Genomic DNA, 20,470 nt, shown 5'->3' with positions numbered 1-20,470 from the left:
TCTGATTATAGGAAATGCTTCCAGACTATTATACTGTTTTTAACATACGTAAGGAGTATATATCAACTATTGTCATGTTTCTGAAATATTGCTATCACAGCCTCAGCATCTACTTTCTAATTTCAAAGGACTGGATAAAATATATACTATGATTTCAAGTTCTCCAGGGTCCAAAATGAATAAAAAAATTTTAATGCCCCATCTTAACTATACACTCTAACAATATCTCGATTGTGTGGCTTACTTGATTCTTACATTGTGAGGGCAAAGTTTCAGAGCTCTTAGAAAGATCATCTATAGTCCAAACAAACAATTACCACTAGGCATTCTCATACCCGTTTAAAAGGGAATGAAATTAAGGCTGAGAAATCAAGTCATTGACACCAGTTCTCTCTATCGGGTATAAATGACAGGGCCTTAATTCAAAACCAGGCATAATAATCTAAAGCCCACTTCCTTATCCCTGTGAGGCAGCTGTAGAACATGCAGAGACAGAGCACCATGTGATGAAATCATGATTCCACCAGGAAAAGCAAACAGCTCTATTGTTTGAGCCTCTGTCGGGCCTCAGCAGGGAATGCTGACCCAGAAGTAGCCTCAGATCAGGCTGTTGTTCTCTGATTGTTGGAGTTCACTGACCACCGACGGCAGACAAAGTGAACTAAGAACCCTTCAAAACTGCTTCGGCTGAGTGGATCCTCGAAGGGAAATGACAAGGGCCAAACGGTCTTTTCACCTGTTAAATCGTGGGTCCGCGTAAGCATCAGGAATGTTCAGGACCTCCCCTGTCCTTGCCACTTGGCCAGCAATCCCCTTCTCGATGGAAAATCTGCAGAAACAACAAAAAAAAAAGAGGGAGCCAATAATTACATAGTGATGTTATAAAATAATTAGGAAGCATTTCGTTAACATCAGGTATTGAGTTGAACCTTTGAGTACACGTTAGGCTTACACTTACGTGTCCTAAATAATCTTATAAAATATGTAAAAGTGAAGCAGGAAAGCACCCGACAGTGATCACTCCGAACCTTGCTTTAAGATGCAATGCTTAATAACTTGAGGCGATGGGCGATTGCAAACTGAAACTGAAAACTCCTTTGCTGACCACTAGCCCTGACCAACAATAATCTCCCCTTACAACAAACCCCTCATCACCAATTACGGTGTGTACGTTTTCTTAGTGGATTTCCCACACAGTGTTTGTTCATGCCCTTACACACAGACAGCCCAGCCCCTGCTCTGCAGACCTTCCTGAACACAGGACATGAAGTACTTGTTGTCTGTCTCCGTGTACTACACAGAAACAGTACAACAGTGTCTTCACGTCTCGGACCTGCTCATGTTAAACACAATCAGCATCTAAACACAGACTGATTGTATTTAGTTAAATTTTTAATAAAGCAACATGCTAATAAATACTTTCCAGTTTACTGTATTACAATCATACATGTGTTTATTTCAAACTTTAGTTAGGAAATGCATCTACCACTCACACGAAGGTTTTTTGTTTTTATTTTTTTCAAAAGCTCAAAAGGGTATGGACCCAAGCTAGAATTAAAATATCCCCAAAGGACCAACACTGCAGAAAATGCTGAGCCACCACTTTCCTGGTTTTCTCGTGCTTTAAGGAGTGAAAATTAGACACAAGGCGCCATGCCAGGCCCTGCTCCTGACATGCACTTATCTAACTTGCTCTGAGAGCCGCAGGGATGGGACCCTTCTTCCCTCAGCTCTTGGCGGCTCTTTCTCTGTGGTGAGCATAAGCCAGCCTCAACCAGTCCTCCCAGAGCCATGGCCTGCACCCCTCTGCTTGTGTTCCAGTGCTGTAAACACAAGCTACAGCTTCCATGGTCGGAGCAGCGCCGGCCGTGTGAGCTTAAACGTCAATCGAGAGAGACTGGTTTAACCAGGTGACTGTAACCAGGCTAGCAAATCCAGAGACGGAACAAAACCAAGAAGTGAGCAAAACGTAAGACCCCACGTGATCCGACAAGCACTTGAACATCCGAGACATCTGTCAACCTAGAAACAGCAGGAAGTGTCAGGGCAGAGTGGCAACAGCCTGTGACTGCTCGCTTTGATCCATGGCATTAGTTCCTTAATGCAACAAAGAAGCCAAATGAATTTATTTCGCTCAAGCAAATGGAAAGCATTCATTAGTGACATGACGTCTCCTCACTAGAGAATGTTTGGAAGGTTAAAGTGTACAAGAAAGCAAGAGGGGGCCAATGTTGAAAGGGGCTTGACTTGTGCACCTGACTTTCAACTCCTCTACCTGTTAGTGCTCCTTGCAGGCCTCCAGGTTGTGACAAGACTGAGCCACCAGGACTCCGCCAACAAGCAAAGGCCATTCGTCCATTGAACCAGCAGTAGCTGCCACTTACGGAATAGAGAAGGCCTTTGTCTCAAAATGCAGCACCAGGGTAGTTAGTTCAGCCGATGGCCAGGCCCAGAAAATGTTTAAGCTATCAATTTCCTCTCATCTGGGCCTTTAGTCCTCTCAGGCTGGGTAGCAGCAGGGGCTAAGTTGTTTAAGTTCACCCTGCTCGTAGACACGGGAGCCTGCGGGCTGCAGCTGGAGCGACCTTTACCTACCTGGGAGCACTAGTAAGTTTTTCCAACATGATTTCCAAAAAGGACCGCCTCCAGGAGTGACGCTAAACGCTTCCTAGGCGAGGGTTCGCTGGCACTGCTATGCCATTCCCAGAAGCACTACCTTCAGGAGGCGGGTCCTGGTGGGAATGATATCACAGTATGACAAATGTTGTCAGCACACCTGTGAGCAGGCACAGAGAGGTGGGCGACGGGAGACCTGTGCGTCGGCATCGGAGCCAGGAAGGCCGCGCCAGCTGTACCTGATCTCCTTGGTCTTCTTGAAGACGGGCTTCCCCTCCTTCTCCTCCCCAATGTCAAACAGGTCTGAGTACAGCTCCTTGTTCTTGTGGTCCACCTGGAAGAGTGCGCAGCGGTCTGCGTTCACTAGGTTTTTTGCATATATCTGAGACAAATGAGAAACCAGAGTAAGTCGGTGTGAAACTGGAGATGGTTGTGGTAAGCCTTAGCATGGGACGGTGTTTTGATTTCGGCTACTCTGAAATGGAGGAGGAAATCAGGATGGTGAGTAGAAACACACAGATTATGAAGTGCAATGAGTGTGCTGAACCCCTGAAGAACCTGACAGGGACAGTTCATGGGCACCCATGCTTGTGCAAGACGTCGAAGTGCCACAGCACTTCCTATGGACTTGCTGACCAGCTCCTGGTCTCCCTTCCTGAGAATCCTCAAGCTCTCTGAGCTCCTGCCTCAGGATGCTCCTGACTGATGCTGTCTTCGTCAGCACTGTGGCTGACACACCCTCAGCCTATGAACAGTGACTGTAAAGAATGTGAAATTCTCCAGGCATGAAGGCCCATGCCTTTCAGCTCAGCATCCTGAAGGCAGAAGCAGATAGATCTCTGATTTCTGGGCCAGCCAAGGCTATATAAGTGAGACTCTGATTAAATAATGACTATATGATACAGACACTGGATGAGCCTGCACAGGGAGGTGGCATTCCAAGCTCAAGAGCATGGGAGCTCCCTTCTTGCCTCTTGGCTTCCTCTACCTGAGGCTCCAGTGGTGGAGGAAGGGTATACGGAGAGCAGAGTCCCAGAATACTGGCAAGCAGGGCCACCCAAAACCACACAAGCTTGGTCCTAAGACTGGGGGTGTCACTCAGTTGGAAGAGTACAGCCCAGCACACATAGGCTGAATTCAAAATAGACACTGCTCTTGGGAGGAAGGCCAGGCTGACCAACGTGTCTCACTTCTTTGAATTATTTATGCCAGCAGCCCCTTCTCTCCATCCACAGAGCTGGCTTCCAAAACAACCAAGGCAAGTATGTCACTATGTTTATCCCAACGGAGAAGAACTACAGATCTGATTGCTTCTATCTCACTTATCTCCTTTTTAAGGACCCATGTAAGTTAGATTTTGCTCATGTATGCAGGTAACACTGAGGCCAGAAGAGAGCCAGATCCCTTAGGCCTGGAGTTACAGGTGGTTGTGAGCCACCAAGCAAGGATGTTGAGAGCTGCATTCTCCAAAAGCACCAAGCGCCCTTAATTACATTTTTATTTGTTAACTTTTACTGACACTTTTATATTTTGGTAGTTGTCTCCGAGTAGACTTTTATGACTGTCATCTCTCTCGTTCTAACACTTCTGATTACATTTTTTTATTACTTCTAATCTTTGTGCCCCTACAGTTTCCCTCCCATTCCTCTTTGATCATTCTTCTCCTTTTCCTAGTCCATTCTCTTTCTACTTTGCCACTTGATATTCTTCACTCTATGATGCCACTGACTACATTTCTGCCAACAGCAGCCTGATGCCTCTGTCAATGAAGCATTGCATGGGCATAGGTGAAGCACACAAATCCTGTCCCTATGTGCTGTCACACAGTGCCCTGTCAAGACAGCTGCCCCAGCCCCTAAACAGCATTGGAGTATATACTTGCAAGCAAAGACAATACACCAGGAAGACTCACATAAAACAAACAGGACATAATGGGAAGGAAAGCCTAGGGGATTTCCACACCACAACTGAGGTGAAAAGAAAGAAAGAAGAAATAAAGAGGAAGGAAGGAAGGAAGGAAGGAAGGAAGGAAGGAAGGAAGGAAGGAGAAAGAGAGAGAGAGAGAGAGAAAGGAAGGAAGAAAGGAAGGAAGAAAGGAAGGAAGGAAGGAAGGAAGGAAGGAAGGAAGAAAGGAAGGAAGAAAGGAAGGAAGGAAGGAAGGAAGGAAGGAAGGAAGGAAGGAAGGAAGGGAAAGAAAGGAAGGAAGGGAGGAAGGAAGGAAGGAAGGAAGGAAGGAAGGAAGAAAGGAAGGAGAAAGAGAGAGAGAAAGAAAGAAAGGAAGAAGGAAAGAAAGGAAGGAAGGAAAGAGAGAGAGAGAAAGAAAGAAAGAAAGAAAGAAAGATGAGAAAACAAGTCCCTGTGATACCTTCAACAAGCTCCCAGCTCCCCAGTGAGCAGACTGAAGGTTCACAGAGTAGCTGGAACACTAAGAAAATACGCTAGGATATTGCCAAACACCATCAATGATCAGATGTAGGGCTCAAATAATCAAGTGAATGAAGGGAGGTAGCTGAGGAGCTGATTGAGATAGCTCACAAAGAAGGTGAAAGGTGAGGGATGGAGAGGCCAAAGTCAAACATGGAATGAAAACTCAAGTAAGAAAGCACATTCTGGGAAAGAAACAAACACAGACGTAAGAGCCCACCACCAAAGTGAAGCCGTGGAAAATGCCATCAGCTCACAGCACTGACAGAGGAGGGAGGGTGCACGAGGAGGAGGGGGCAAGGGGGGGAAGGTGCACGTTTGCAAGAGAAAACTGAATGACCGAGCATGGCCAAGAACCCTGGGATACCCTGAAGAGGCTGAACCTGAGAGCCTATAGGGTGGAGGAAGAGCTGAGACAAGCCGCTCAAGACACAGAGGATGTAGCCACTGGGATTCCTGAAGAAAACTTCTCAAAGCACCGGCTTCCAGGACAGGCACGCTGAAACATTCGCATCAGCAAATGAAGGCGAAGCATCCTCGGGAAGCATGAATGAAGCATCAAGTGGGCTCCCTAACATGATAGGCACACAAAGTGCCTGGAGGGCTAGGGCATGAGACTAAGTGCTTCCCAGGTATACCTGTTTAAACAAGGCTGTCCTGACATCCTCCTCCAGATCGTAACAGATGTGAAGAGGGGCGAGGGGCACCTCAGAGCACCACGGTTCATAAAAACTAGCAGAGGAATGAACATCAGTACAAAGTCCCAATTTATTTCTAATATCAGAGATCAGACCTCTACTCTTGCCTGATGCGTCTAAAACAAAAAGGGGGAACTGTAGAGAGCTGCATGATGCCGCGCCTTAAAGATGGAGCTGGTTTCCACCTTCCACCTTTCCGATGGTGAGTGCTCTCTGTCACAAACAACTCCACATTTGGCTAAGGCTGAGGATCTGGCTTGCTTCCATGTATGTGGACCTATCTGCATTGCCCACGTGGCATGCTGGGGTTGGCTACCCAGAGGCTATTTAAGCTGTGGGCTGGCTTTCCCCAGGGTCCAATGATTGTTCAAGGTTCCTGAATAAACTGCATTGAAAAAAAAAAAAAAACTAGCAGAGGGTGTTCATCTAATGCACACAAAACGTCACGTCATGAATGAAGACCAAGGAATTAGGGTTTAAAGACAATCACGGTCAAAATCAAAGGCACCTACCATGATGTGTTCAAGTAGAGAGTCTATGGCAACTATGTTATCAAAGTACGTCCTGAAAAAAAAAAAAAATAGGAAAGATGAATCCTGTGAGTAACCTGTCAACCTCTGAACACATTTTAGTTTTTCCACATTTAAATAAGTGAATATACATGTAATCTGATTTCTGTCTTCTTACAGAAGCAATAAACGTTATTCTAAAAAAAAAAAAAAGTGAACTATTATCATTGCCCTAGTACAGACAAATTCCAGAGCAGTCACATCCAGTAATTATGTTAAGAGGAGGGAAAAATGCTGTCATGAGAAGTAAATAAGACTTGATTCAGGTCAACCAAACTTAACATTTTCATGAATGTTCTCAAGTGAAAAAAAAAATCTTTAAATTCATTGAATCCACCAGTACAGTTAGAATAGGCATGATCACTGGAAAAAAAAAAATCAGAGAAGTTTGGAGTTAAACTGCACTGGGAAATCAAAAGAGTTGACCTGAGAAGAAATGCCATAATGCAAGTGGTCAGGACCCAGTGACCTGCAGTTACTTTAATTAAAGCAAAACACAATCTCCGCGGCAGGAACGCGTTGTAGAGGTGGTGAGGCATCTGCTAAGATGTGACCTCACAGAACAGAACGTGGGTTCTGGCTCCGCGAGGCTTTTAGCCCTGCTCTGAAATCAGCACGGTGTACAGCGGTCCCAGGATGCAGTGATCCCAGGCCACAGTCTCTTTAGCCTGAGGACAGTGAGGCTCAAGAGGCAGAGGACAGGATGGCTGCAGAAAGAGTGGGTTTCTAGTGAGTGTTCACTAGAGCTGCTACCTGCCTCTGATTTCAGACTCCAAAGAACAGCTGCCAAGTGAACCAGCCTGAGCACTCAGCAGGGTTCCAGTAAGTGCAGGTGAGGAATAAGAAAGTACCACAGCGGGGGACAAGAGCTCCCTGCAGTGCAGCTGGAGGCCAGGGAGGAGCAGGTGGCTCCCCGCTTTACTAAACTGGTAGCAGGGCACAACCCAGCTGACTATGTCCTGGGCTTTAAGGTTTTGGTTATCAATGAGGTGAGTTGCATAGGTACTTGGCCCCCCTGTGGCAACAAACCTGGAACTTAATAAATATCTATAACGGCTTTCACTACCAACTGGGGGAAAATGATCTAGGTCAAGATTCAGGGAAATGGACTGTTTTCTCACAATCACATCTGAGACACTATGCACAGAAATGCAATGGCACACCAATGACACAGTTTATAAAAATACGTGTCCAATTAAGGCCACAGCATGTGCATCTGCCTCCTTTAACATACAGGCCAAGTGTGGATGAAGATGCAGTTCTATAATCCACAGGTCACTTTTTCTAGGGCGTTGGCATAGGGGCTTGCACTTTATCACCGCTATCACCTAAGCCGGGAGAACACTTACTTTGAAACATCAAGCAGGAAGTCATTCAGTTCGGTCTGTTTGGCAAGACCTCTGCACACCTGCCAGGGACACAATGGTTGTTAGTCATTCAAGAGCTCTGCTGACTGAGGGCTAAAACCCAGAGTGCTGTCAACACAATGGCTGCCGGCCTTCCTGAAAAGCACAACCTGCTTTAAACACTGCTTAGAGAACCTCGCTTCCATTCCTTCATTTGATCACTAGCCAGCTCTATGGTCTGGGGCACATACGCTGTCCACACCTACTTCCGCTTCCAAAGTTCTCGTCTGGCACATCCCCAACACACTTCCTGGCCCAAGGAGACCCTGCTACTCCTACCATCACCCTGCAACTGCACTTCTCTTCTTGTTGTGAAAAAGAATGCATGTACACTTGCAAGGACAGATTTAAGATGAGTTACAAATGATAAATAGATGAAATCATTCAGATATATCACAGCATCCAAAACCCGAAGCTTGACGGTGCGTGCTAGCCTCAACTCCAGCCCCCACGACTGCTGCCTTCGGGTGTCCTCTTGAGAATGGCCCACACTCACCTGCACCTGGTGTATTGCTACGGAAGCCCAAGCAAGATTGGCTGTTGCAACCTACAAAACACACATATGTGCACGTCAGACAAACTTGATCTCAGGTCACCAGGTTTGTACAGCAAGCCATTTTACCAGATTAGCCATCTTACCAGTCTACATTATTTTGTTTGAATGTTAGCTAACTGTTTTTCAGTTAAACAAAAATTCAGTTGAATTCTAATTGCCTCTGGAAGCTCACGTGGGATCCCTAAGAGGGAAAAATGCCACATGTGTGCTCCATGCATTCAAGGGCTCAAGCTTATATTCTAACTATGTTTTTACTTCTATTTCCATGTGTGTCATGTGTGCACATGTGTCAAGGGCAGAAAACAATCACAGAAAGGTCTTCTTTTGAAGCAAGATCTCACCAGCCTAGAGTGCAGCAATTAGGCTGGACTAGCTGGACCTCTGAGTCCCAGGGAAACACCTGTCTCTGCTCCCCAGGGCTGACCACAGACACACACATCGCCACAGTTGGCTTTTTAAAGGGGTTCTGGGGAACCCACTCGGGTCCTCACACCACATACTGAGCCTGTCATCCCCTCCAGCCCATCTTCTTCTTCTGTTCCTGTTTCCCACTTTGCATGTCTTTGCCGAGCACAAGGTGCTAGCTAGTTCTGGGTGCTGGAGACAAAGAAGGAATTAAGAGCAAAGCTGGACAGGAGGGAAGTGTCCTGTGTAGTTGAAAGGACAGTGCAGTGCACGGGAGCATACAGCAGGACAAGGGGACACAGGTTCCACTCATAGGAGGCCCTCAGGGCAGGGGCTGTGAGGCAAGAGGGCCTGCTCTCCACACCACAGAAAGGCAAAACTTCTTCCCAGGGGACAGGGTGTGGAAGCAGTGAGGGGAGCTGTCCCTAGGGAAACAAGAAGTAGGTCACTCAGGAAGTAGGTGGAGTCATACCACTGTGGAGACCTGGCCCAGACACCACTAGAAAGGTACAGGGAGTGGTGGCCTGTGACTGTAGTGTCAAAGAGTCAACTCCACTCAGCCAATAGACAGCAGAACATGCAGTGCTCCCATGACTTAGAAAAGAAACACATTTAGGAAGACACAAAATGACCAGGATGCCATCTCATTCATTGCTTGGATGGATATGCACCAAAGCACATTTTTGTTGTTGTTGTTAAGATATTTCATATAGGGGGAGAAAAAAAAAAAACCCGGAGCGCATTTCTAATTTAGCCAGTCTCCTCTAAAAACAGCTTCTCAAGAAAACAGGTTTTTAAGAAAGCTGCTGTTTACAGCCAAACACGGTCAGGCAAATAGTGACCTCACCATTCATGTTTTCACTGAACGCTGGGTGGGTGCCACCAATGAGGGCAGGATGACAAAAGGCACAGTGAGCAGGTTTGAGCCTCACCTCCTGATGACTGAGACAGAAGGCTTCTTTGCCCCAGTGTCTGTACAGTTCAAGGATGCCAATCAAGTCTCCGATGGCAGTGACGATGGGCAAGCAAAGGACAGACTGGATTCGAGTCCCTGATTCTAGGCCAGTGCCTCTTGGGAACCGCTCATCCTGAAACATCAAACAGGGAAGGGCTGGAGCCGCAGTGCATGTTAACTTTGCATGCACACACGTTATGAGTAAAGAATGAAGGGAGGGCAGTGTCATGGGTCATGAAAACAATTGTTGGCAGGTCTGGCACTCGCTCCCTCACCTCCTCTGTCAGAACCACCCTAGGCTTCCCAGATGAACACACCAAAGAAATCACAGGCAAACACCACACGAAGAGAGGTGTACACAGACAGGCCTCTTTTCTGTTTTCAAGGTCACGCTTGTTAGTATTTAGGCACCTGCTTCTGTGTTGTCATCATGATGCCAGCAACCTATGATGTCATCATGTGCCCACTAGCTAGGTGGCCACACCTGGAAGGCATGTTTCTTAAAGGGACCGACTCACCATGTTGTCCCCATCTTGCTCTCTCTCTTGCTCCCTCTTGCTCTCTCTCTTGCTCCCTCTTGCTCTCTCTTGGCTCCCTGCCCTCTTTCCTTTGTCAGCGCACCCCTCTCTCTTTCCCCCCATCATGTCCCGCTCTCCCTTCTCTCTCTCTCTCTTCATCTCCATCTAATAAACCTCTTTCACATAAAATCTGTTGTGTGCCTGACCATCATTATTTAATATGTCCCATCAATGCTAACCACTCCATCTGAGATGAACTTCAAGAGCCCATGTCGTGCCTTCCAGCCACCCGTTATCAATTATTTATCATTACAGTGAAATTGGGTTTGACTTCAATGCTTTTCTTTTTTTTTTTTACATAATAAAAATAAACCTTTTTTCAAATTGAGAGACTCTAATAGTAGGACTTTGCTATGAAGTCAGTCACCCACTTCGGATGTGAAATGAATGTGTGACCACAAATTGGAGTTGCTGATGATGTCATGGGAAAGAAGGTAGACAAATTAGGACAAGATTCTTGCTTACAAAATCTGTGACTTTGGGGAACATGACACTCTCTTTAGACTGTATTGTAATCAAGAAAACAGTTATTTTTCCTGCCATCCAAACAAAAAAGCAAGAGAACCTTTAAGACACTCCTGAAGGCTAGTAGCCCATTAATGGAAGGAATACTGAAAGGTGGAAAGGACAGGAAAATAGCAGGAGGAAGAAGGCGGGGAGGGAAACAGAGATGCCATTATTATATCAAATTACTCATGCCTGTATTAGAGAAGGTATAATGACCCAATGAGTGAAGATGCTTCTAGCAATTGCAAATAAAAGGTTGGAAACTCTGCCACCGATGTGAAAGCTCAGACAGACCAAATGTCTGTGCACTTCAGAATATTATGTTCTAGGAGCCAGCTCAAAGGTTGTCAATGGAGGCCCTGATAGTCAAGAGTAAATAGCAGTGCCTAGGACCCCATGGAACAAAAGAAGAAATCAAGAATGATCCCCAAGTGGGTAAGGGGTATGTCACCAAAATTTAGCTGCCACACTTTCGTGCTAGACAGCCATGGCCTGGAGTAAAACTTATTCATACACGTTTTCTCTAGCCCTGCCTTGAGGCCAGTTATTTCATTACTATACACCTTGGTCTCCTTATCCGAAAAGGGGTGAGAGCAAGCATGCACACATTCTACTGAGTTAGTACAGGAGAACCTCTTAGGGGCAGGCCCTGGCAAGTAGCCCTTGTCCAAGAAATGTCCTTCATTTCCTACAGTTTCTACCTGAAATATCTTATGCAGATTAGCACAATGACACCATGCGGCATCACTGAAAGAAGAGCAGATTGCTTATGCCAGGAGCATGTGTGTGTACATTCTCGAGTGAGCGTGCGTGTACATGTGCTCACTCGAGTGAGCGTGCCCACATGTGTGTATGTGTGTGTTTGTGAAAGTCAATGGATGTCTTCCTTCACCAGACATCTGTCTGAACACACTGAGGATCTGTCCGTCATCTCTCTAGAAAGGCACATCTTTTCTGCTACCCTCTGACACTGAGGAGACTCAGGCTGGCCTCAGGCCTGTTCCTGTGATTGCTGTCCTGGCTCATGGGAGGGCAGTGGATGAGATGTCGATGCTGGTTTTAAAACTCTCCGCTCCAATTCTGACCTCTGTCATCCTCAGACCCTGTATGCTGGCCTCCTGGGTGGGGTGTCAGTGAGAGACGTCAGCAGAGCTGAGGTCACTGCAGACCAGCCACACCCAACTCACAGCCAGCTGGCTTCTGTCTTCTATTACCCAGAAGTCTACGGCCCACCTCAGCAGAATGGCCATCCTCAGACTCCCAAGAACGGGCCACGGCGGCACAGCGTTCAGATGGGCCTTCACTCCTGCAACAGTGTCAGTGTGAGTTACCAAATGGGTGTTACTGTCTACATTGCATGGATACAAACTCCTTTTTCTGTTTAACCACAGTGGCATGTGTTGAAACAAGGGCTGTGTTTCACAGGGACTGTGACTCTGTGACGACAACCAACCAACAGGTACCTGTCACAACAGGTATCAATTTCTGGATGTGAAAGTTAGACTATGCACAAACACATTTGTGGATTTGTATCTTTTTTGAATGTTTTTAAAATGCCTTTTTATCATTAATCATGAAACAACTTAAATGATGAGATCAAGATGATATAACATCTTTCTTAATTAAATCATCAGAACACACGGGTTAAAGCACCTTACCCCAAGGATGTCTTCGACTAGCAGTGTTTTCCTGGACTTGGCCACGTAAGCAGAGATGGTGGTACCCTGTGTGATGGGACCCGCGGGGATGAGTCGGGGTTGACCTTCCTTTATCCCGGGCGGTGTGAACACACACAGACTCTAGGAAAAAAAAGAAAAGATGGCTTTTTAAGATGGTCTCCTCTGCCTTTGCCCAGTAGCAACAAGACTTTAGAGCAGTGGAAGAGCGTTATCTAATCACGCCCTGTAAAGTCTGGGAGCCAGTCACAGGAAAAGACATGGGATGGTACAAAGTACTTCGTAGTGAGCAGCGTGGAGTCTAACACGAAGAGCCTGCTTCACACAGGTCAGTTTGAAATCAGAACTCACAAGCACACAGGCACAGGAACTCTCACCTTATCCTCTCTTCTCAATGAGACGTGAAATTAAAAAAAAAAAAAGATGACACCTTGCCACTGGACTATAGACTCTGTCACAACAACCAACCAATGCCGAGCCCAGGGCTGGATGATGCCATCGCCTTTCCGATGTTCTCAGAACATTGCTTTAAGACCCTGTCACTCACATTGCCTGAGCTAGGCTTGCACTTTTGGGGTACCGTGAGTTAAAGAACGCACTGCTTTCCTGCAAAGCCATGGCCAGTCTTTGTGATTTCCTCTCGTAAAGTGACCCTGGGCAAAGTAAAGGTTTTTGGTTTGGGTTTTTATTTTAAATCCATTCTCAAAAATATTAGGGTAAATCACTTTGACAGACTCTAGCCGTGTTTTAAATTATTGTCCACTTAATAAAAATGCTTAAACTATTTTCTAATTAGCAAATCTGCATCAGGACTAGCCATACATCTGGAACTCTTCAGTAGGTCCTGCCTTACTTTCGTCTTAAAGATAAACAGCCATGTCAGCTGACCCACGTAACTAGCCACTTTGCTGTTAGCCCTGTGCCCACAGAGGCAGCTGAATACTATCGACTTATCTGCTTTCTGAGCTTCCCACTACCAGAGGACTCTCTGAAGCCATCTTCTACTCACAGGACTTGGAATCCTACAGCTGGAGCTCCTGGGGTGTTTGTTATTGAACTGAGTGCATGTGGGAGTGGGACTCAAGTAGCTCTGTTAAAAGGGTGGAGCCCCGGTACGCTTAAGTACAAGAGCACACATAGAGAGAAAAACAGATTAGATGATAAATGATAGCTCATCTTATTTATTTAATTTTTTGTGAGAGAGACAGAAAATTGGTACTACTATCAACGTGAGTTAATTGTATGTAGTCCTGGGTCTTCGCAGAGCTGGCGCTCTGAACACTTCAGCCAATTCCGAGTCCCTGTTCACTGCAAAAGAAGCTTCCCTGACCAAAGATGAGAGGAACACCGAAGTGTGAGCCTACACATCAGTTTGCAGAAGGCTGTTTGCTGTGTCCTTCACATTCATCTAGTGAAGCAGCAGCAGCAGCAGCAGCACCAGGTTCCCCTAAGACCCCAGCAGGTGAGTGAAGCTGCTGCCAACCACTCCAGCAGCCTGCACTGGACCTCCTGGCCCCATGAGGCCCAGCCAGCAAGGAGGAAGCTTCTAGCTCAGTTCCAGCTGGATTTATCTGCCTCTTATGGTGACACACCTTTTAGTCCTGGTGGGAAACCAACAGCGGCAAACAGCGGTATCGTTTTGGGAGCCGAGAATTCACAGGGAGGTGGCTCATGCCCTGTGGTGCTACTGTGTTTGAACTTAGTACAATTCCACTATACACTTAAGACATGTGGCATTGAAGGAGGAAGGCTACCATCAGCTCTAGAAGTTATTGCTGTATCAGATATCACACCCTCTTTAGAAGACTAGAGAATGATGGGAAATGGAGTAGAGAATGATGGGAGAAGGAAGAGATGGGTGCAAGAAAAAACAAAGACCGCTGTGAATTTAGCAGGCAAGAAGATAGAAGAGGCAGTGCCTTTTCACACTTTGGGGAAGTCAGCTGTGAGACGGGTTCTGGGAATCTGTCCTTTCCCCCATCACAGACAGAATAGCAGGGAAAGGAGTTGGGGTCAACAAAGTCATTAGATAAAGAATTTCTCGCTCACAATGAGAACATGCTAGACCAGCAAGCTTCCAAGTGAAGCTTTGTATTTTCTACTTCGTTTCAGGTTGTAGCTGTTCACTCCAAAAAAATACAATGTACAGTTCTGGGGAGGCTTGGCAATGAACCACTTAACAACATACTTCCGCCTCCAAGTTAAAGTCCTGAATCACAGATCCCACACATTCCCATGCTACCAGGCAGTAATCTGAAGAGGGTGTGTGCAGGACCTGCAAGACTCGGGTAAGCATTGCCCACAGAGAGCCATACCAAAGATGGGGCTTTCTGAGAAGAAAACGCTAAAGAATGTTTGCTGGAATTTGAAAAGTCCTTGGAAATAATCGTGAATGAGTAATTCTTCACGATGGGGATTATACTGAATTTACTGACAGGTTTGTGACTTCATATACTCAGAGACAGAAGTGTTCCTGATTTTTTTTTAACATTTATTTATTTATCACTGTTGAGCAACGTGCCGTGGTTGTATGTGGAGGTCACCAGACAACCCGTGGGAAAGAGTTCTCTCTTCCACCTTTATGTGGGTTTTGGACACTGAATTCAGGCCATCAGGCTTGGCAACAGACGTTCTTACCTGCTGAGCCACCTCGCTGGCTGCCCACCCTGTTTTAACTCAACACACGTCACCTGTTCAAAAGCACCTTTAGTTTCTGATTGCGGGTTAATCATTGATGGAATGACCTGTTTTGGAGACAGTACAATCTTCATGACTTTTCAAAGTTGAATGAAAGTATAGGGAGCTGCTAAGGCAAACAGAAAGAAGAACAAAGAACTTCCATGGTCAGGGCTGAGACTTACGCGTGCCCAGAGTTGGGAAAGCTTCACTGGATTGTAAACTCCGGAGGAGCAATCCAGGGGAAAGGCCTGTAAGTGTGCGCTCAGTTTTGTGACAAGGCAAAGTGACTCTCGCCTCAGTTCTTGGTATTTAAGAATAATAATTCCTTTTGTGAACTACACTGAGCATTTTTCTTGATGAAGCTGATCTACTGTATTAATAAAATGGTTGGGGATAGCACTAAAAAAAATTAACAAAGGCACTGGAAGTTTTATTTTGCAAGATCAATATAATTTTTGAGCTAAGGATATGACTGGGTTATTTGCGCTATTAAGACAGTAAAATGCTATCTTCATTTTTTTCCACAGATGAATGCCATCAGATAATACCTCAGGCATTATTAATACTCTTTACATATACATATGTGTAATTCTCTATAACATCGAATGTAGAACTCTCTAAGATTAACCCCCATACTAATTTCACATAAACACAAACAACTTTTATGAGCACAAGAATGCTTCAGAGGTTAGAAATCTAAACACAAACACAAGGAGAGAGGCCCAGCACTCCAGACCTCAACTTCCTCTGTTCTGGGAGGAGCAGGAGTGAGAAAAATATCTAGTCTTCCAGTTAAAGCAACATCTGAAACCTGGAAACATTTGTGTCTTGAAAGCAGATATAGATATATAGATAGAAATATAGATGGATAATTTAACACTAGATTGGTACCAATAAGCTGGGTTCAATGAAGGTATAAAAGCCAAAGATCACCTTATGCGTAGAATTTTATTTCACTGTTGATTTTGTTGTTGTTGTTGTTGTTGTTGTTCTCAATCATCTCAGTTTTAAAGACAATTTTTAACTAAGTGTGTGTGGGAAGTTGGGGGATTTGGAAGTGGTGTGGAAGCCCAGATGTTGTGTTATTCTCGCTTTATGTCACTAGATGGCAGTGCTAGGAAGCAAATTCAGGTGGAAGGGGCAGGCCAGAAGCAAGAAACAAAGTTCCTGGGAAATCCCTAACAAGAAAGGCAAAGACATCTTTAATACTGGTTAGAACGCATTCTACCAATGAATGAAGACCATCCCAACAATGGTAAACTGCTGGTGCCAAATATAAAGAAAGGCAACACTTTCAGCCTGCAGCTTTATGTACAAACACAAACACTGAGCTTCCCTGCTTTTCCATTTTCCCCTAATTTGTACTGAAGCATCAACTTCCTTTAAACCGTATGCTTCGTTGTTTTAAGAGTAAAATGTAATAATTAATAATAATAAATCAAGTAACTCCAGGCAAAAATCTGTCTCCTTACCAGAGACCTGCCCTTGGGTCGGAGGGGCTGGGGTGTTCTTCCTCTAATAGGCCACAGCTTAGGAGGCAGAGCTAAAGGAGCCAGGGCTTCTCAGTGTGTTTTCTGCAGAGGAGAAGGACCTTTGAAGGTTCCACAACATGGCTCAGTTCTCTGGTACTTAGCCAGTGCTGATGCACGATCTCACTTACTTCCTCAACTCGTTTCTGCTGCCAACAACTGAAAATGTTGCTTTCTGATGGGGGGACAGCCTAATGGCAGACTGCTCCGCTCACAAATTGTAACGCATAGAATATCGACTGGATAAACTTCACCACAGCTTTATCATCACTCTAGACCTCTCCTTCCAAGTAAAGGTCCCTTTCCTAGCAGGTCGCTTCCTCCTGGAGTGATGCTCTGTAGCTGAGCTGTGGCACCTGCTCTTTGCTGTATGTGGTCTTCTGCTGAGGTCCATGCTCCGTTTGAGGTTGAGTCTTGAGCGGGGTGGTGAGAGATAAGGATGTTTTACTCCTCCATGTGCCACCGACCCATCTGACCAGCACCACTTGCTCCAGGCGCTCTCTTTTCTCCTGTGTGTATAGTTTGTCTCTTTGACAAAGATCAGAGAGCTCTAGGAGTATATGGGTCTGCATCTGGGTCCTCAATTCTATGCCATTAATCAATAACTGTTGTTTCCATTATTATGGGTCCGTAGTAAAACTTGAAGTCTGGCATGCCAATACGTCCAGCCGTTCTTATATTAGTCAGGATTGCTTTGGGTGTTTGTTCTTTTGTGTTTCCATATGAATCTGAAAATTGTCCTTTCAAGTTCTGCGAAGAATTGTGTTAGAATTTTTGACAGGGATTGTACTGAATCTGTAGACTGTTTTTGGCAGGGTGGCCATTTTCACTGTATTAATCTTACTGACCCATGAGCATGGGACATCTTTCCATCTTTTGATGTCTTCTTCAGTTTCTTTCTTCATTGTCTCAAAGTTATCATACAAGTCTTTCACTTGCTTGGTAAGAGTTGTCCCGAGATATTTTTTGAGGGTATTGTGAGAAGGGTTGTTTCCTTGATTTCTTTCTCAGTCTATCATCTGTATTTAGAAAGGGCCACTAATAATTTCATATCCCACTGCTTTGCTTAGAGTATTACAAGATGTAGGTGTTTCCTGGTAAAGTCTACCAGGAATCACATCAACCATTTGTACCCACTTCATCTCCTTCATCTGTCTTCCTGCTCTAGGTAACACTGCAGGTACTCCACTGGAAAGGAAAGGAGAGTGGACATCCTTTGTTCCTGAGTTAGGTGGGAGTGCTCCCAGTTTCTCTTCATTCAGCATGATTATGGCTGTGGGCTTGTTCTATTCTGCCTTTATCGGGTTGAAATATGTCCCTTGTAGCCCTAGTCTCTCCAAGACTTTTATGATGAAGAGATGTTGGGTTTTGTCAAAAACCTTTCTTACATCTAATGAGAGGATTATGTGGTTTCTGCCCTTGAGCCTGTTTATGTGGAAGGTTACATATATATATATATATATATATATATATATATATATATATATACACACATATATATATAAATAACCATATACATATATATATATATAACCATATATATATTCAAATAAAAGGCTCAGCACTAGAAATGGGTTAGCTCTTTTGGAATTGTTGGCCAGTGAGATCCTGGACCCTCAAACATTACAGGCTATTGCCACTGCTTTGGCCATCCTCCAGAATTTGACTGTAAGACCCCAGTGCTGAAAACACCATATGCTTGAGTCACAGCATATGGAGAAATCATGGTGGTATTTATCTAGAAGCCTCATCCCTACTGGCTAACTTTCATCGTGCTGGAAGATGCCAGGAGAGAACAATCACCAGTCTTACCTAACTGTAACCCTTAGGAACTACACTAACAATAACCCTAGCAATATCTGCTCACTGCTGCAACAGTGGCAAAGTGAGAATTAACCAGCCACTTCCTGATTGGATTTAACATACACTCCACAAGAAGAACTCACGCCTGGACTTACTACTTGGTCAAAAACCTAAGACTGGCCAGGTCGTAGGCCCTAGGGGAAACCTAATACTACTGATCTGCTAAATGGACACAGCAATACACTCTCTCCCCATAGTGCTTGTCTTTAAACCTGAAGATCACTACATCTATCAACCCGCATCAACTAAGTATCTTTCTTTGTAGTAGAAAATGATTGAAACAGAGGCCTACAACTTGTCAATATGGCAAGAAAAAGAGATTATGGAACTCGAGGCTCTAAAAGAAACAGCCATATCGTATATCCTACCCCCAAGCATTAGGGGTCACTGTGGATGTGGGAGGTGGGAAAGGTTGATGGGGAAGCAGAAAGATGCTTGGACACCTAGACAATGTCTGCTGGCTATGACAGTGCCTTGCACACACAGACCCATAGTAACTGTGACTGTGAGCAGAAGATCTGCATGAGATCAACTCAGCCAAAATCCAGGTGTGTGTTGGGGGGCAAGGACTCACGAAATCCCATCCACCTGCTGAGGGTCCACTGGCAGCTGATGGCTTTTGGTGGACTGAGAGTCTGCCCAGCTCCAGCAGACAGTCACATGTCCACACTGAGCAGACCCAGCAAAGAGCACACAAAGCTGAGAAGGAATGGTGCAGAGAAAGGCAGAGGGTAACCTGGAGGGGGGAAGGGGAGGGAGTGGATTCAGTCAAATTACCTTACGTGCATGTGTGACATTCTTAAACAAAAACACGATTTTTAAGATAATTAAGAAAAAAAAAAGACAACAAAACACCATCCTCTTGTCAACAAAAAGGATGCGTGAACACAGGCAGCAGCAACAGCCTCGCTTCCCCACGGAAGGCGAGCTCTGCTGCAATGGGGGCCCCCACCTTATAGAAACAGCAGCCTCCGTTCTAAGTGGGAGAACTCCACTCTTTAGAAAGCTTGACTCATTTGTAGACACTCGAAAAATGTACTGTATATGTTAGTGCTTTTTTCACTTGTGCATATGTGTGTCTACGTGAATGTGTGTGCACACATGGACATGTGTACATGCCTGTAGTGGCCAGGAAGGCATAAGGTTTCCTGGAGCTGGAGTTATAGGTGATTACCTCCCCGTGTGGGAGCTGGGAATTGAACCCACATCTTCTAGAAGAACAGGAATGATTCTTAGCCAAGGAACATATCTCCCCAGCCCAATACACACACATATATACATAAATATTTATTTATATAAATAAAAATTTGTAACGTATCACTGGGTTGAGACTAATGTAAAAAGTCCCACCAGAAACCTAAAATGACTTGAATAAGGGATTCTGGGAGGTAAGAAAACTTCACAACTGCCTTTTTTTTTTTTTTCTGGGTACTAGCTAAAGACTAGATGTGTGAGGTTCCCTAGAGAACTGTAAGTAAATCAGCTCTCCTGGGTTGATGCGGGACGCCCACATCCTCCCAAACACACAAGGATGGGCCACAACTCCATCACCACAGGCCGATGGGAATGAGAAGAGGGGGGAAGTCTCTTCTGAAAGCTTACAGAGATGCAGCAGGAAGCGAGAGGCTCTGTCCACCTCCCTGTGTTGAGGATCTCACCAGGCAGTGCAGTTAAGTGGCCCAACAGAAACAATTCCCAGCTTTCACTGCAGAGGACAGGAAAGGCGCTTCAACACGGGGCAAAAATGGTAAAAAAAAAAAAATACTATATACAAAAGAAGCTGTGGGGGTGGGGAACAGGAAATGTGAGCAAGTAAGTTGACACTGGAGAGGGGCCTGGAAGAAAGGAGCAAAAAGCAAATCAGAAGGAAGAAGACGGAAGCTCATAAGCATCAAAGAGCGAACCTGGAAGAAGCAGAAGGTGACTTAACTCCATTTAGGGACAAAAACCATCCTAGAAGGATGAGGAAAGGAGTGGAAGGACGGGACAGCAAAAGGCCTCAGCTGACT

At 45.2% G+C, this 20,470-nt stretch overlaps 1 protein-coding gene across 6 annotated transcripts in view; it reads right to left on the bottom strand.

Moving 5' to 3' along the window:
* The window catches only part of Pde10a (phosphodiesterase 10A), a 413,930-nt gene that overhangs the window by 32,278 nt on the left and 361,182 nt on the right, over positions 1–20,470 (bottom strand). For all 6 annotated transcript variants that reach the window (XM_060373559.1, XM_060373560.1, XM_060373555.1 and 3 more), the window contains 7 exons: positions 12,373–12,513; positions 9,607–9,762; positions 8,210–8,260; positions 7,657–7,715; positions 6,251–6,302; positions 2,856–2,998; positions 737–829 (listed from right to left, as the gene is read on the bottom strand). In XM_060373559.1, the coding sequence (XP_060229542.1) occupies positions 737–829; positions 2,856–2,998; positions 6,251–6,302; positions 7,657–7,715; positions 8,210–8,260; positions 9,607–9,762; positions 12,373–12,513 (695 nt within the window). The remainder of the gene's footprint in view (positions 1–736; positions 830–2,855; positions 2,999–6,250; positions 6,303–7,656; positions 7,716–8,209; positions 8,261–9,606; positions 9,763–12,372; positions 12,514–20,470) is intronic.

This window comes from Meriones unguiculatus, chromosome 20 (genome assembly GCF_030254825.1).
Source record: "Meriones unguiculatus strain TT.TT164.6M chromosome 20, Bangor_MerUng_6.1, whole genome shotgun sequence".
Classification (NCBI taxonomy): Eukaryota; Metazoa; Chordata; class Mammalia; order Rodentia; family Muridae; genus Meriones; species Meriones unguiculatus.
The sequence above is the reverse complement of the archived record's forward strand: the minus strand, read 5'-3'. Positions and strand labels throughout refer to the sequence as shown.